General features: G+C 45.1%; 2 protein-coding genes across 2 annotated transcripts; one reads left to right on the plus strand and one right to left on the minus strand.

Annotated features, from left to right (window-relative positions):
- Positions 1–6223: 6223 nt before the first annotated feature.
- On the plus strand, positions 6224–8222 carry LOC115670393 (bidirectional sugar transporter SWEET4-like). Its single transcript, XM_056320610.1, has 5 exons — positions 6224–6234; positions 6811–7027; positions 7606–7767; positions 7890–8009; positions 8127–8222. The coding sequence occupies exons 1-5, from the start codon at positions 6224–6226 to the stop codon at positions 8220–8222; spliced, it is 606 nt and encodes a 201-aa protein (XP_056176585.1).
- A 1995-nt stretch (positions 8223–10217) lies between these two features.
- On the minus strand, positions 10218–13895 carry LOC115670534 (cysteine-rich receptor-like protein kinase 42). Its single transcript, XM_030591846.2, has 6 exons — positions 12993–13895; positions 12398–12511; positions 11956–12297; positions 11607–11841; positions 11117–11261; positions 10218–11034 (listed from the first exon to the last, which is right to left on the minus strand). The coding sequence occupies exons 1-6, from the start codon at positions 13798–13800 to the stop codon at positions 10657–10659; spliced, it is 2022 nt and encodes a 673-aa protein (XP_030447706.2). The 5' UTR covers positions 13801–13895; the 3' UTR covers positions 10218–10656.
- Positions 13896–14670: the final 775 nt, after the last annotated feature.

The following is a 14670-nucleotide window of genomic DNA, read 5'->3' on the forward strand; positions in this document are numbered from 1 at the left end:
CGCGCTTGGCACGCGCCTGGCACACGCCCATCTGACGTCATCCACCACGTCATCCGTTGGTCGAACTTTGACCTAACGTTGACCGGCGTTGACCGGTTTAGACCAGACCGGTTCCGTCGATTTTCTGGCCGTTTCGACCATTTCCTGACCGGTTTTCGGTGTTTCCGACCGGTTCTTGAGGTATTTCGACGTCCTGAGTTCGTTTTTGCCGTTATTTTTCTCATATATGCTCTCGGTATACTAGATTCTGGTGATTCCATAATAGTAAAGTGCATATCATGGATAGAATGGAAGCCTCCATGCCAATTCAGACTATTTTGAATGGCTCTAATTATATTTTATGGTCTCAAGAAATATCAAGTTTCTTGAAAGGACGCCGGCTTTGGCGTTATGTCACTGGACAAATTAGTGTACCTACTAAAATTGCGGAAGAAACTGATGATCAATTTGTGGATCGTTTAGATGAATGGGATAGCAGAAATCATCAGATTCTCACATGGTTTCGAAACACTTCAATCCCATCTATCCGACTCCAGTTTGGCCTTTTTAATACAGCAAAGGAAGCTTGGGATCTTTTTGATCGTCGTTATTCTAGTTCAGATGTTGCCCATCAATATCGGTTATTAGGGACTTTATATCACATGCATCAGGAGCCAGGTCAGTCGATTAATGATTTTCTATCATCTATGCATGCTATTTGGGATCAGTTGACCTTGTGTGAACCACGCTTGGAAGGGGATAATAACATTCGCAAAGTTGCTGAACATCGTGATCGTATTCGTGTCATGCAATTTTTGATGGCTCTGAATGATGAGTTTGAACCTGTGAGAGCCTCCATTCTACATAGAGATCATTTTCCTTCGATAGAGACAGTTATATCAGATTTACTGAATGAGGAGACTCGGCTAGCTACCTTGAAAACGCAACATCCTACTATGCCCATATCCATGCCTATGGATGCAGTACTTGCCGCTTCGAGTTCTTCCTCCATGCGCCGTCCATTTTGCAAACATTATCGCCGACATGGTCATCTGGCATCAAATTGTTATCGGCTACGACCTATACAACCCACAGGATCGACCACTCAGCCTCGTAGCCGAGGTCCCTCACGAGGTCCCTTTGTTGGTCCATCTGCCAATGCTGCCACTGTCGAAGCTTCTTCCCATGGATCATCCCACACACTAGTGTCTCTAGAGGATCTTCGCACCGTTCTCCGAGAATTTGGTACCTTTACCCCTCCTATTCCTAGCACTTCTACTATGTCTACTACTCCAGGTATTTCTGATTCTTGGTTCTTTGATTCTGCTTGTTGCAATCACATGACATCCAACTCTGCCTTATTTCAGTCTAAATCCTCCGCTTTACATGCACCTCATATTCTTACTGCCGATAATTCACATATGAGAGTTAGTCATACAGGAAACATTTCCACATCTACATTATCTTTAACTAACACATTCATGGTTCCTAAACTCTCACTCAACTTGATCTCTGTTGGCCAATTGTGTGAACTTGGTCTTGATATTCACTTCTCTTCTCATGGTTGTCATGTGCAGGATCCTCGAATGGGACAGACACTTGGGACAGGCCGTAAAGTGGGGCGTCTCTTTGAGCTTGTTTCCCTAAATATTCCGACCTCTTTTGCTGCTTGTGCTGCCACAGTGTCATCTGAAACTTGGCATTCTCGATTAGGTCATGCTTCCTTTTCTAGGTTAAGCTCTTTAATTTCGAGTGGTCATTTAGGTTCTGTTGACACTAAACATTTTGACTGTCTGCCTTGTAAGTTGGGAAAACATCATGCTTTACCGTTTCAGATTAGTGATTCTGTGTCTCATGCTCCTTTTGATCTCATTCACTCTAATATATGGGGACCTTCTCCCACTCCCACCATGGGTGGCTCTCGCTATTTTGTCATTTTTGTGGATGATCATTCTCGGTATACCTAGCTTTATCTTATGAAAAATCGTTCTGAACTTTCTTGTGTTTATCGTGATTTCGTTGCTATGGTTAAAACCCAATTTTCACGGGATATTAAGATTTTTCGTACTGATAATGCTATGGAATATAGAGATACAGAATTTCTTCGAATTCTTTCTCAAAATGGTACTATCATTCATCGTTCTTGCCCTGGCACCTCTCAACAAAATGGTAGAGCTGAACGTAAGCATAGGCATATCTTAGATGTTGTACGCACTCTGCTCATCTCTGCCTCTTGTCCTGAACGGTTTTGGGGGGAAGCTTGTCACACTGCTGTTTATACTATAAATCGTACTCCATCACCTATTATAGGTCACATCTCTCCTTACGAGCGTTTGTATGGTAATGTCCCAAATTACACTATTCTACGTGTTTTTGGTAGTGCCTGTTTTGTGCACCTTCATCCACATGAGCGCACGAAATTAGAACCTCGTGCCCATGTATGTTGCTTCATTGGATATGGTATTGAGCACAAAGGGTATGGATGTTGGGATCCTACTTCCAATCGTCTTCGTGTGTCCCGTCATGTCACTTTTTGGGAACACAAGATGTTCTCTTCTATTCATCCCTTCGACCTCTTTGCTCATGTTCCTTTTTTTACCAATCCTTCCGTAGACTTATTTCCAGAAGATACCACACTTCCGTCCACATCTGACTCTTCCATTCCATATGTACATTTCCCTTATCTTGAAGCAGGGCCTTCTGGTGACCCCACTTTGGCCACTTCTGACGTGTCTGCACCTTCCGCGGATTCTCCACCAGCGGTCATTCCTTCCTCCCCTGATCGTCGCCCCACCAGAGTAAGTCAACCTTCTGTTTGGCTTCGAGATTACCATTGTTATTCTACGATAGCTTCCCTTCATGAACCTTGCATGTCTTACTTCTGTTTGCAGTCGTCTTGCTGTCGCCGCTGTTAAGCGTTGGCCTACATCTCAGATGGATGTCAAAAATGCATTCCTAAATGGCGATCTCATCGAGGAAGTTTATATGGTACCTCCTCCTGGCTACACTCATTCTTCCCACCAAGTGTGTCGATTACGTCGTGCATTATATGGATTGAAACAATCTCCTCGTGCATGGTATTCCAAGTTTAGCTCCACCATGGCATCTCTTGGCTTTAAATCTAGTCCTCACGACCACACTCTTTTTGTTCGACAAACTTCTCGTGGGTCTATTCTACTGCTCCTATATGTCGACGATATGGTTATTACTGGAGATGATCGTCCTGGAATTTCAAAACTCAAGCATTATCTTAGTCAACAGTTCGAGATGAAGGATCTTGGACAACTTAGTTATTTTTTAGGCTTGGAGGTTACCTGAGACACATCCGGTTATTATCTTTCGCAAGCAAAATATGCCACTGATCTTCTTTCTCGAGCAGGACTCACGGACACCAAGGTCATTACGACCCCTCTTGAGATCAATGCCAAATTTGATGCCGGTGATGGGACTCCTCTCCAAAACCCTACCCTCTATCGACAGCTAGTTGGCAGTCTTATATATCTCACTGTTACTCGCCTTGACATCGCTCATGCTGTTCATATTGTCAGCCAGTACATGACAGCGCCTCGTACAACTCACTTTGCTGCAGTTCTTCGTATTCTTCGCTATGTCAAGGGTACGTTATTTCATGGCCTTCACTTTTCAGCTCATTCGACATTGGAGTTGACTGCCTATTCAGATGCTGACTGGGGTGGTGACTCTCATGATCGTCGCTCCACTATGAGTTACTGTTTTTTCTTGGGCACTTCACTTATCTCCTGGCGTAGCAAGAAACAATCTACTATTGCTCGTTCTAGTACAGAAACTGAATATCGAGCTCTTGCTGATACTACATCAGAGTTATTATGGTTGCGATGGCTACTGGAAGATATGGGAGTCCGTCATCATAGCGGGACAATCCTTCATTGCGACAATCGCAGTGCTATCCAAATTGCACATAATGATGTTTTCCACGAACGCACCAAACACATTGAGATAGATTGTCACTTCATCCGCTCTCATGTTCTTCGTGGCACTCTACGACTTGTCTTTACTTCATCAGCTGATCAGACTACCGATATCTTCACAAAGACACATCCACCTGGGCGCTTCCTAGATCTTCTCTCCAAACTCCAGTTGACTTGTTTCAACTCACCTTGAGTTTGCGGGGATGTTAGATATAATATATAATCTAGATTTACTGTTCATTACTGTTCATTCTTTCCCTATATAAAGGGACTTGGCCTTGTAGTTCTAATTCATTCAAGCAAATAATATACACAAAATTCTCTCATCTCAACTGTGATCACCCTGTATAATCTTCACGATTCTGACACATTACTTTTTTTTTTCTTTTTTTTTCTTTTTTGGCATCACAAGTAAGAACGAAGTAACACTTACGTATAAATTTTTATTTTTGTGATTACTAACTAAGCCGGATGGCATAATATCGCATGTTAAAAAAGAAATTAAATAACGACAATCTACGTGATCCCCATAAGGTCAAAAAATAAAATAAAAAAATAGCAAGAGGGTGAGCTGAAGTTTACCATGGCGAGAGGAAGAGGCCGAACGATATGACGTTCCCTGCCCAGCGAAACAGCAAAGGTACAGTCAATAAAGCTCTCTCCGAGAGAGAAATCATCAGGAATGAAAAACCACGAATTCCATCACAAAAGTCGAAACGCATCGGACCAACGTTTTCGAAATCTAAGTTGTTTCATGCCTAAAGCGGAGTGGTGCTCGAAAGTTTGTTTTCTGCACGTATCTATCTGATTCGCATGAAGTTTTGATGGTTTTCCCTTTATCATCGCGCCTTCAAATCTGGCATTTCATCTCTATCGAGAAGCAGAAAGTGACAGAACGCATGACGACGATGGTTTGAAATCCTGTCCCAAACAAACGATCCAGTATAAACGCGCACCAATAAAAAAAGAAGAAAGAAAAAAACCGCGAAGCTGGCGAGACGATCATCGCATTGCTCTCTCCGATCAAGCATTTATGGCGTTCGCCTCTTATCCAACGCCATGCACGACGGATCGTTTCGGAAACAGGCTTAGCTAGCTAGCAATCAGGAACAGTAAAAAAAACGAACAGCACAAAAACAGCGGACACGATCGCTGTAGCTGCTTAAAACATCCAACAGCAGCGCGAAAGAAGAACGCGATCTCGCGCTGGCGACAGATAATCCCGTCGTGGATTGTCCGGAAAATCGCTCGCGCGATGCCGACCTCGTCATCGACCGCGAAAACTTAAAGGAGAACGCCGACGATTTGGGGAGTGGCGATTACCGATAATGCCAACCACGTTCCGAGCCGCTTCAGCCGACACCATCTCTTCGCCGGAGCAAAGACGCAGCTTCTCTTCGCGAGCTAGAGAGAGAAAGGGGGGAGATGAGAGAGAAGCGCCTTGGTGCTGCGATTCTGGTGATGATCTGATCGGTGCAAGCTGCGAGCAGTGCGGTGCGGTGCAGTGCGAGCGAGAGTATATATATAGGAGAAAATATTGGCACCGCTGTGATTCTACCGTGGCAAAATACAAGCCACTCAGTGGGCGACACGTGTCCCACGGCCCCACCGCGGTCTGAAAATTTGAAAAGCAAAGACACACTCTCTCTCTCTCCTCGCTTTACCTCGCGCCCGCGTGCCCCAAGTTCTCACTTCCCAGATCTGCACTCTCTCTCTCTCTCTCCACTCACGCTCTCTCCCGACTCACGTCTCCGACAAACGACGCCAACGCCAACGCCTCTGCCACGCCCTAGGCGACGGCGATGCCTTCACCTCTACTCGGACTCCGATTGTACCACTCGACGCCTCGCCAACGCCCTAGCAGATGCCTCCACCTCTTTGTACCTCTTGACGCCGACGCCGACGCCTCCGCCCCGACACGCTCTGTTGTTCTCGCCGTCTCTGCCGACGCCCTAGCCGATGCCCTAGCTTGAATACGTTTAAATCGGATTGCAAAAATCGGTTATTATTTGGTTAACTTTCGAGTGCTTATTGAATAGTGATCGATCTGTTTGGTAACGCAAATAGTCGCCCATCATATGTGAGATAAGTTTCTGTATTGAATCGGTTGGTCTAATTCGGCACTTTTTTTTGTGATTCTCTCAGTCTATCTATGTGGGTCTGTCTTATTCAGCTTATTCAAATCCGATTTAAACATATTCAAGCTCATTCGGATCCGCTGCCGCAGCGGACGCCGGGTCATGGCTACCCTGATGGCCCTTACGTGGTTCCGCCACCGGTTACTTACCCATCGAAGGATGGCCCTTATGTAATGAGTGTATCAGTAAAGTTTTTCTTCCATGTACAGCTCTGTTTGGTTGCTAGGAAATAAATTTGGATAGGACAAGTTTACTGAAACACCGGATACGAAAGCATTTCTTATCTGCTTTTCCCTCTTTATTTGTGATGCCAAAAAAAGAAAAAGAAAAAAGAAAAGTAATGTGTCAGAATCGTGAAGATTGTACAGGGTGATCACAATCCGAGTTGTGCCCCTTGAGTGAGCCTAATTAGATTACTAATCTTTAAAAGCAATGGATGTACTACATGTCTTCATCTAGAAAAAAAAGAAAAAGAAAATCTATTTTAAGTTAATATTCATGAAAGATCATCCCAATTTGGTGATTATGTCACTCGGTCAAATGGCTCGGGACAAAACTACGGTGTAACTTTACAATTGTAGAGGTAATCCAAAATTACTATACCTTTGGGACCACTGTAGTGTACTCAAATTTGAACTTGTTCAAGAGAACACTTTGATATTTTTCTAGGTTAAGTAATGCATTGATGTCACCTGTACATTGCTCTCAATTACTAAGGTTTCTATATCTGTTGGTTTGCTTTGCAGTCCGACGTTTTATAGAATCATAAAGAACAAGTCGGTGGAGGAGTTTCATGTGTATCCTTACCTTGCTACCGTGTTGAACTGCATCTTCTGGATTGTCTATGGCTTGCCCTTTGTCCGTCATGACAGCATCCTTGTCGTCACCATCAATGGCGTTGGGCTTGTGATAGAGCTCATCTACATATGCATTTTCTTTTCATATGCTCCAAACAAGGGAAGGGTATGTGCTCATTATGTATTTGAGCTTTATCCGTTCATTTTTTCTTTGTCTTGATTTATAAAGATTTACTTTCAAATCTGTCTTACCGATAGTTTTTCTACTTACCGTGCTATCTGAATGGAATTCTACTGGAATAAAGTGATAAAAGTTCCAGTTATGCATTTCAAAGTTCTGTACAATAATTGGATACATGCTGTCACTAATTCAAATTTATTCAAATAGAACATTGTTGGTATACAATAATCATAGATGCATCGTAGTTAATCTTGTTCTCTCTTCTTCTTTTTTCCTGAATTTGGCATTTATTTAGTTTGCCGCTCTTGTAAAGTTTTTCTAGTCAAAGATCGGTGATTATGTCCTATCCTATCTATATAACACTCATCCATCAAATTAGAATGTGTCACATATCTTAGTTTTCGGCCGATGTACCTCAAGTCAAGGCACTAAGTAATACCGTTTTCTAGACACTCCAATTTCCAAATTTTGTATTGTACAAACACTCATTCCGTCCTAGGCACTTTGACAAGTTTCAGAACATTACGATTGACAGCTAATGCTCACTTCTTCTGTTTTTGCAGAAAAAGGTGTTCTATTGTCTCTGCGGGGAAGTTGTCTTCATTGCCGTGGTGTCACTGGTGTTCCTACTGGTTTTTCACGACCACAAGAGAAGAATTCTCGCCTTTGGAATTATCTGCGACGTGTTCAACATCATAATGTACAGCTCACCTCTTACCATCATGGTACGTACACATCCATCCCCCTTCCCTCGTTGTAAACTAAAACCATATTTTATCAGTTCCGGCAAATGCTGATCCTTTCATTGTCTAATTTTGCCTCTTTCTTTTACCTTTGTCTACTGCAGAAAAAAGTGATCACCACAAAGAGTGTGGAGTACATGCCCTTCTATCTCTCGCTAGCCAACTTTCTCAATGGCTGCGTGTGGACTGCATATGCCCTCATCAAGCTCGACGTCTTCATACTGGTAATTGAAACAAAACTTGAATGTATTTTCAACCCTTTCACTTTCAAAGTCAAGAAGCATGAGAAACGTAAAGAAAAAGCCACATACATGAATAACTTGGGAACAACCCTCCTGCAGATTAGCAATGGTCTCGGGGCGCTCTCTGGTGCGGCACAGCTCATCCTCTACGGTTGCTACTTCAGGTCCACGCTGATGTCAACAATCAAAATTTGAAATTCGATAAATATGCTGAGCTTAACTGCTTAAGAAGACTCGAAATCCGCAAGATGAGCCACATGGCTTGTAGAAAAATTGCGGAAGTCCAACAGTTAGAGCCTCAGAATGGAAAATTACAAACAAAGACCTTCAATTTAATTTTCTTCACCGACTCTGCTATGAAGAATCAATCTGTATATCCTCCAATTTCATATCACTGAAGACAAACCGTTCGGTCTATTCACCATGCAATGCAATTAATGAAAAGAAAGAATGCTACCTTGCTCATTTCTAGCTGTAAATACAATAATGCCTGCCCCATCCCCAATCAAGCATTTGGCGATCCTCGTTTGACGCACTTGCGACCCATCAGGACGGCCCTTCTGCATTACCATCTTCGAACTCACGACCTTCACTGTGAGAGTGTGGCCACTAGTTCCAGGACGTAACTGATCTACCTTGGTGAACACTGGTTTCCTCATTGCAGGCTTTGCTTCAGCCATCTATACAAAATTAGAGTTAGTCAAGGTGCGCCGTCAACTGAATCCTTCACCTATTTTGGCTCTATCCTAATCGAACTAACAGCAACCACGGACGACCTACGTGCCCCCGCCAAAAAAAAAGGGTTGCAGCGTCCCGTCAGTCATGACACTTCAAACCAACAATTGCGCCTTAACTTTATCCACTCAATGAAAACCCGCATCAATTACGACAAGAACATTGCCGATTTGAGGTAACATATACCCAATTAGCAGGAAGATCCGAAGTAACCACATACACGCAAAATCACACAACTTTGCACACGTAAACACAATCATTCCAGATAACATATTATCAAGCTCGCACTACTAAACTGAGCCAGAATCCACATCAACACTACCTCTAAAAGCTACCAGCGTTCCTTCAAAAAACATCACATATTAACAGCAGCAGCATCACCCAATTGTCACATCAAAATGTGCCATTCACCAACACACGATTAGCACGAAGACCATCAAAAGGCGATCAGAAATCTCTAAGAAGAGGTCGAAATCATACTTAATGATGTAACGGGGGAAGCGCAATCATACTTAATGATGTAACAGGGGATGAATACTGAAAGACAGATGGAAGATGAATGTTGTAGAGTGATTTTTAAATGTGTGCGTTTGCTTATGGGGATTGAATTTCGGATTTGATACTCTCCGGCCTCGCCGCCAGGCCTACATGTTGTTGGGTGATTGATAGGAGCTTTAGTGGGCATCCCCTTGATGTAATGTCGGTGTTATCAATAATGAAGCTATCGCCTTAGCGTGGGCTGTTCCATTGGTGATTTCCTCTTTGTCGAGTCATTTTTTCTGCCGTGCTATTAATTGGTGGGACAACATGAAATTTGACGATGTGGGCGGGCTGCTCAATAACCACGACGTGTACCAAAAGCAGTTGGCCAGTCTCAGTCGCTTTCCTCTAGTTTTAGCTGATAAAATTTTGGCAATGGAGATGGTAAGCACGTCTTCGCGATCGGCATCATTCCCCTGCCGAGATTCCTCGGTTCATGTCTCGCCCGCGCGCTCCAACAAGATGGGCGCGAGGACGAGACTAACCCGACCTAATACAGTTCTAGTCGCTTCCGAAAGGAACTAGTTTTCCGTTTGTTTCGACCCGCTCCAACGGGAGAACCAATGGCATCTCGAAATGCAATGAGAGGACATCGATAGAAACATGAACTTTATGGCCATTGTGGTGTGCGGGAGGGGTCAACATTTTCGGGCAGCTCATCAAAGTCCCAAGGACTATCCAGGATTCGGGTTCACGCGTCTCCCTGGTCCTGCAAAATGGTATTAAATACACCAGACCTAACCCCTGTTAACGCTTTGAGAAATGAGAATCACGTCTCATCTGTCATATCACCATCACTCCCCGCGTTTCGTCTGCAACCCTTCCACATTGGTGGGGGGGCCCTCGTTCATTCATGACGTCCCATTTAGACCTGTGGCCATGGAAGGAAATTTTGTGCTGGACCACACTACCCAGTTCATGAAAGTTCCCATTGGACACCTGTAAATGTACACCTTATCGAGGAAAATTGACAAGAGGAATTGGACGTGGGCGGTTGAGGAAAATGTCACCCGCCTGTTTCGTGGTTTCATCCGCATGTTCAGTTCAACAGGTGAATCTTAAGAACATCTGCTGGATGTGAAAAATTTCGTTCATTTGGTCGTGGAAGTAAATTACACTGACGAGATGTTTAAAGAATGCCGTTGTGCCTTCCGGGAGAGGGTTGCATCAGATCACAGCATAGTAGCTCACTGCTTGATGCCTCTTCCGTCGATCAGCCCCGGTGCTTTACCTCATTTATCACGTAAAGCAGCTGGCGACGGCACCGCCTGCGAAGTTCACTGGTTCAACAGATGCCCGTGTTCTCGAGTGAACGAGTATTGGCTCTGGAAATGTTGCGTAATTAACGAAGAGTTCACTTCTCCAAAACTTCATGGCTGCTCGACCGCTTGTTGGCGCTTCGCATACTCGAGGACTCTGAAGACGTGTATGAAGCATTAATTTTTCTCGCTGCTCTCGACACGAAACTGCTCATACTGGAGGACCTATTAGAGCTGGCCGGTCCTGATGCATTGGCATTTAAAAATGGGGGTTGAGTCGGCTCGGGGATCGCAACATTCTCACAAGTCAGCATCTGCACCACCTCGACCATAGAGGGTCTAGCAGCAGCTGAAGCCTGTGTACAAAGAAGTCCTATCTGAAGGACATTCCAGGCCTCTTGTGCAGGAAAATCGCCATTCAAGCAGGAGTCAACAGCTCCGACCAAGTTGTCCGACTTGTAAAAATTCCACACCTTGGATGAATTGCAAGAATAAAGCATCAGCAACGATTAGTCATCGGATTTAGAGGAAGATTTGAATTTTGCTTGAACCTACCATCTGTAATAGAGAAACAGGCTCCTCCCTGAATGAACTGCTTCTCCTGCCACAAATGATTTCAAGAACTAGCACTCCGAAACTATAGACATCGGCTTTCTCTGTAAGTTGTCCCCTGACAAGATATTCGGGAGCCATGTATCCACTGCAATACAGTAAACAATATCTCCTCAGAGGTCGAGTGCGAAGAGTGAAGAGTGCATCGGGCAAATAACACAGAATGATTCACGCTGTAAATTTTCGCAGGAAAAGATAAAACTTCAGAATTAGCTCCGAGGGGGTGAAAATATCGAAACTCTACTTGCTTGTAGTGGGTATAATCATATTGGCAACAACATTACCCATTGACAGTTCATTATAGAATATAAACGGACGAGTGCAGTATCAGATCTACCTTGACATGTCTTAGTGTGCTTTCTTAGGAGAAAACAAGTTCTTCAAAGAAAGAGCAGAAACAAGGAAAATAAAATAACCCAATCAATTCACTCACAGTGTCCCTGCTATTCCAGTGCTAAGATGAGTCTTGTCGGGTCCGAAACACCGAGCGAGGCCAAAGTCGGCGATCTTCGGGGTGAGGTTCTCATCCAAAAGTATGTTGCTGCCTTTGATATCCCTGTGGATGATCCTTTCTTTACACCCTCCATGTAGATAAGCAATCCCTTCGGCAGTGCCGGCGATGATATTCATCCTCTGCTTCCAGTTGAGAATCTGTATTTTGTTCCTGTCTGCAAAGACAACCCGATATCGTCACTTCTATCACTACACAAGCCTGTTTGGTCCTCTTGCATTACTTGTAATACATACACTTCATGTGCGATCGCTTAAGGAGAAACAATTACCGGATATGTAGTCATCGATGCTCTTGTTTGGAACGTACTCATAGACAAGGAGGCTCTCGGGACCTTCGATGCTACAGCCCAGGAGCTTCACAAGGTTCTTGTGTTCAATGCCGCTGATCAGATTCACCTCGTTGAAGAACTCATCAACCCATTGCCTGGTATTAAAAATCAGTCTCTTGACGGCCACGACTTTGCCACCAGGGAGAGTCCCCTTGTACACAGAACCAGCACCTCCTTGCCCGAGTTTCTTCAAATGGTCGAAGTAATTCGTCGCCTTCTCGAGCGTCTCGTACTTGAAATTCAGACTCGATCCAATCGAAATCTTACGGAGATGGATATTATCTGGGAAATCATGCAGCCAAAGTCGACAAGATTAGACGAGAATGTCACCTACAAAATTTGAATGACCCTACAAAAGCAACAGTTCAGCTGATTGTCATACCTCCTTTTAGTTTCAACACCCTAGCATAGCATGCATAAGCAGCGAAGACAGAGAGCATTATGCAAGCTGCCGCCACCAAGACAACCGCTACCGTGATCCCGGTCGAAGACGACCCTGAAATTAACAAAAAAGAAATATAAAAAAATAAAAAATCAGTTCACGGTTCATGCCTTGCAGAAATAGCTCAGCATTGTTGAAGCAGAATATCTAGATCATGTGTCTGATGAACTTTAATATATAAAATTTGCGGCAAGCACGAGGAAACTAAGAATCTGCAATGCGCGAGGCATGAAACAAATCATCGAGAACTTATCGGGGTCTACATCTACCTCTGGTGGATGACTTCGTGAACAAACATATCTGTGTTCAAGATCCAAATCCTGAACAGAATCGCAATTCTATTTAAGCGCAATATGCAGATCGTGCCTATCGGTCGAACCATGGAGTTGATGCCTTAACCACCACGGAAGAGCATCACCAATTAGCATCATTGAGCACGAATGTATTGTACCATGCCAATCATCGCACCAAATCATCGACGCATGAAGAACAAAAACAGAGGAGAGTTTTCCATTAAAGAAGATAGTTTATTCACCATGATCAGCTTCGCTCGCTCCTCCGTCACTGTAAAACTTCACGGTCGAATACCTCAGATAACACCCCGCGTTCAATCCCCTCCCGTCTCCGCTCGGCACGCACTTCCGGACCCCCATTTCCGCCTTCTCCAAGCAAACACGGCAGCCCTCGGTGCTGATGCTCTCCCAGCACTGCGCCAGCGCGTACACCCCTCCCGCCTCGGCCACCCCGAACCCCCCGCCGCCCCCGCTCGCGGCGGCCCGAGTCGCGTTGCCTACGGCGGACCCCACGGCCGCCGCGAACCCCTCCCCCGCGGGCTCGCCGACGGCGCCGCGGTCGGAGCTGCAGTTGGTGGAGTCGTAGACGGGGTCGACGGCCTCGGCGAAGAAGTCGTAGCGGTCGTAGCGGAGGAAGCAGCCGTCGAAGTAGATGCGGGCGGCGGGGGAGGGGAGGCAGCGGGGGAGCTTGGTGCGGCTGGCGGCGAAGCAGAGGAGGCAGTCGGTCTGGGAGAGGTCGCGGCGGCACTGGGAGAGGCCGTAGATGGCGGCGCCGGGGGAGGAGTTGGTGACGCGGGTGGCGAAGTGGCGGGTGGTCATGAGCTGGGAGAGGGACTCCATGTCCCTGACGAAGGACGGTACGAGGCTGGGTGCGGCGGCTGCGGCGGAGGAGGAGGAGTTGCCGCAGGAGAGGCCGGCCTCGGAGATTTTCTCGTCGGAGAGAGACGGCGTGAGGGAGAAGAAGAAGACGACGGCGGCGGCGGCGGCGACGAAGGCGGAGGAAGGAGTAGGCATGGCGGCTGCGCGAGAGCGCATGCAGTCAGAATCCATGCGTGCTTCTTGCGGGCATTGAAGCTCTTTGCAGAGGGAGCTCAGAGTCTCTGCTCTGCGTTTCTTGCTTTCCTGCCTTTCTGGAGGAAGGCGAGGTGGCTGACAAGTTATTATTAGCATCAACTATGCACTCGTTGTACTCAAATCATTAAAATAAAAAAATCATAAATCACATTATTAAGTTCCATTTCCGCCTTATTAAATAAAATGATTCAAATATATATATCTATTAATATATGCACTCGTTGAATATTACTTGTGAAAATAACAAATTAGCATGCGAGTGAGATCTGTATAATTAGATAGGTTTTTTTTTTTAATTTCGGCACGCCTTTGGCATGATCTCTTAACGTAATTATGACATGTACACGTTTTCGATTGCAAAACATTTTCATCATCCACGAAAATATTTAAACATAAATCGTTATCGATTATGAATTCTTTTCATTAATTAATTAATTCAAGTGATATTTTTTTAAGCAAATGCTTTTCTGATCATTCATTTTTCGGCGAAGTAATTAGAGCCTAAGATAACGTAAAATTGAATCGGAGGGCGCGTTCCGGTCTTCCTACGAAAAGGTTTGGGTAACCAACTTCGTCTTGGGTCGATAGCATTGCATTGCGTTGTTTGGCATGGTGTGGTGTGGGTTAAAAATGACTTCTTCTTTTTTGTCCTCTTTTGATTGGGTTTTTGTCGGCAGCTGAAGGAAGGGTGGGGACACGTGGCTTGTCGGAATGATGGCGGAAAAAGGGTAGAGAAAAATTGGGAACACGGTCGTCCACCGCCACGCCGCCACTTGGGCTCGCCGGATTCGTCGCCACGCCACGTCCCTCCCCGGGACGCGCGGGGGCCCACGCACCGTCGTACCT

This window comes from Syzygium oleosum, unplaced genomic scaffold (genome assembly GCF_021117445.2).
Source record: "Syzygium oleosum isolate NSW1041296 unplaced genomic scaffold, Sole_v2.1 Sole_v2.20, whole genome shotgun sequence".
Classification (NCBI taxonomy): domain Eukaryota; kingdom Viridiplantae; phylum Streptophyta; class Magnoliopsida; order Myrtales; family Myrtaceae; genus Syzygium; species Syzygium oleosum.

Bases quoted from the DNA above. Each gene is read 5' to 3' on its own strand.
- LOC115670393 (XM_056320610.1), top strand. The intron at 7,768-7,889 runs GTACGTACACAT...TGTCTACTGCAG, and splicing joins GCTCACCTCTTACCATCATG to AAAAAAGTGATCACCACAAA. The intron at 8,010-8,126 runs GTAATTGAAACA...ACCCTCCTGCAG, and splicing joins AGCTCGACGTCTTCATACTG to ATTAGCAATGGTCTCGGGGC.
- LOC115670534 (XM_030591846.2), bottom strand. From the start codon at position 13,800: ATGGATTCTGACTGCATGCGCTCTCGCGCAGCCGCCATGCCTACTCCT. The intron at 11,842-11,955 runs GTAATTGTTTCT...TTGTCTTTGCAG, and splicing joins CATCGATGACTACATATCCG to ACAGGAACAAAATACAGATT. The intron at 11,262-11,606 runs GTGAGTGAATTG...ACTGTATTGCAG, and splicing joins ACTGGAATAGCAGGGACACT to TGGATACATGGCTCCCGAAT.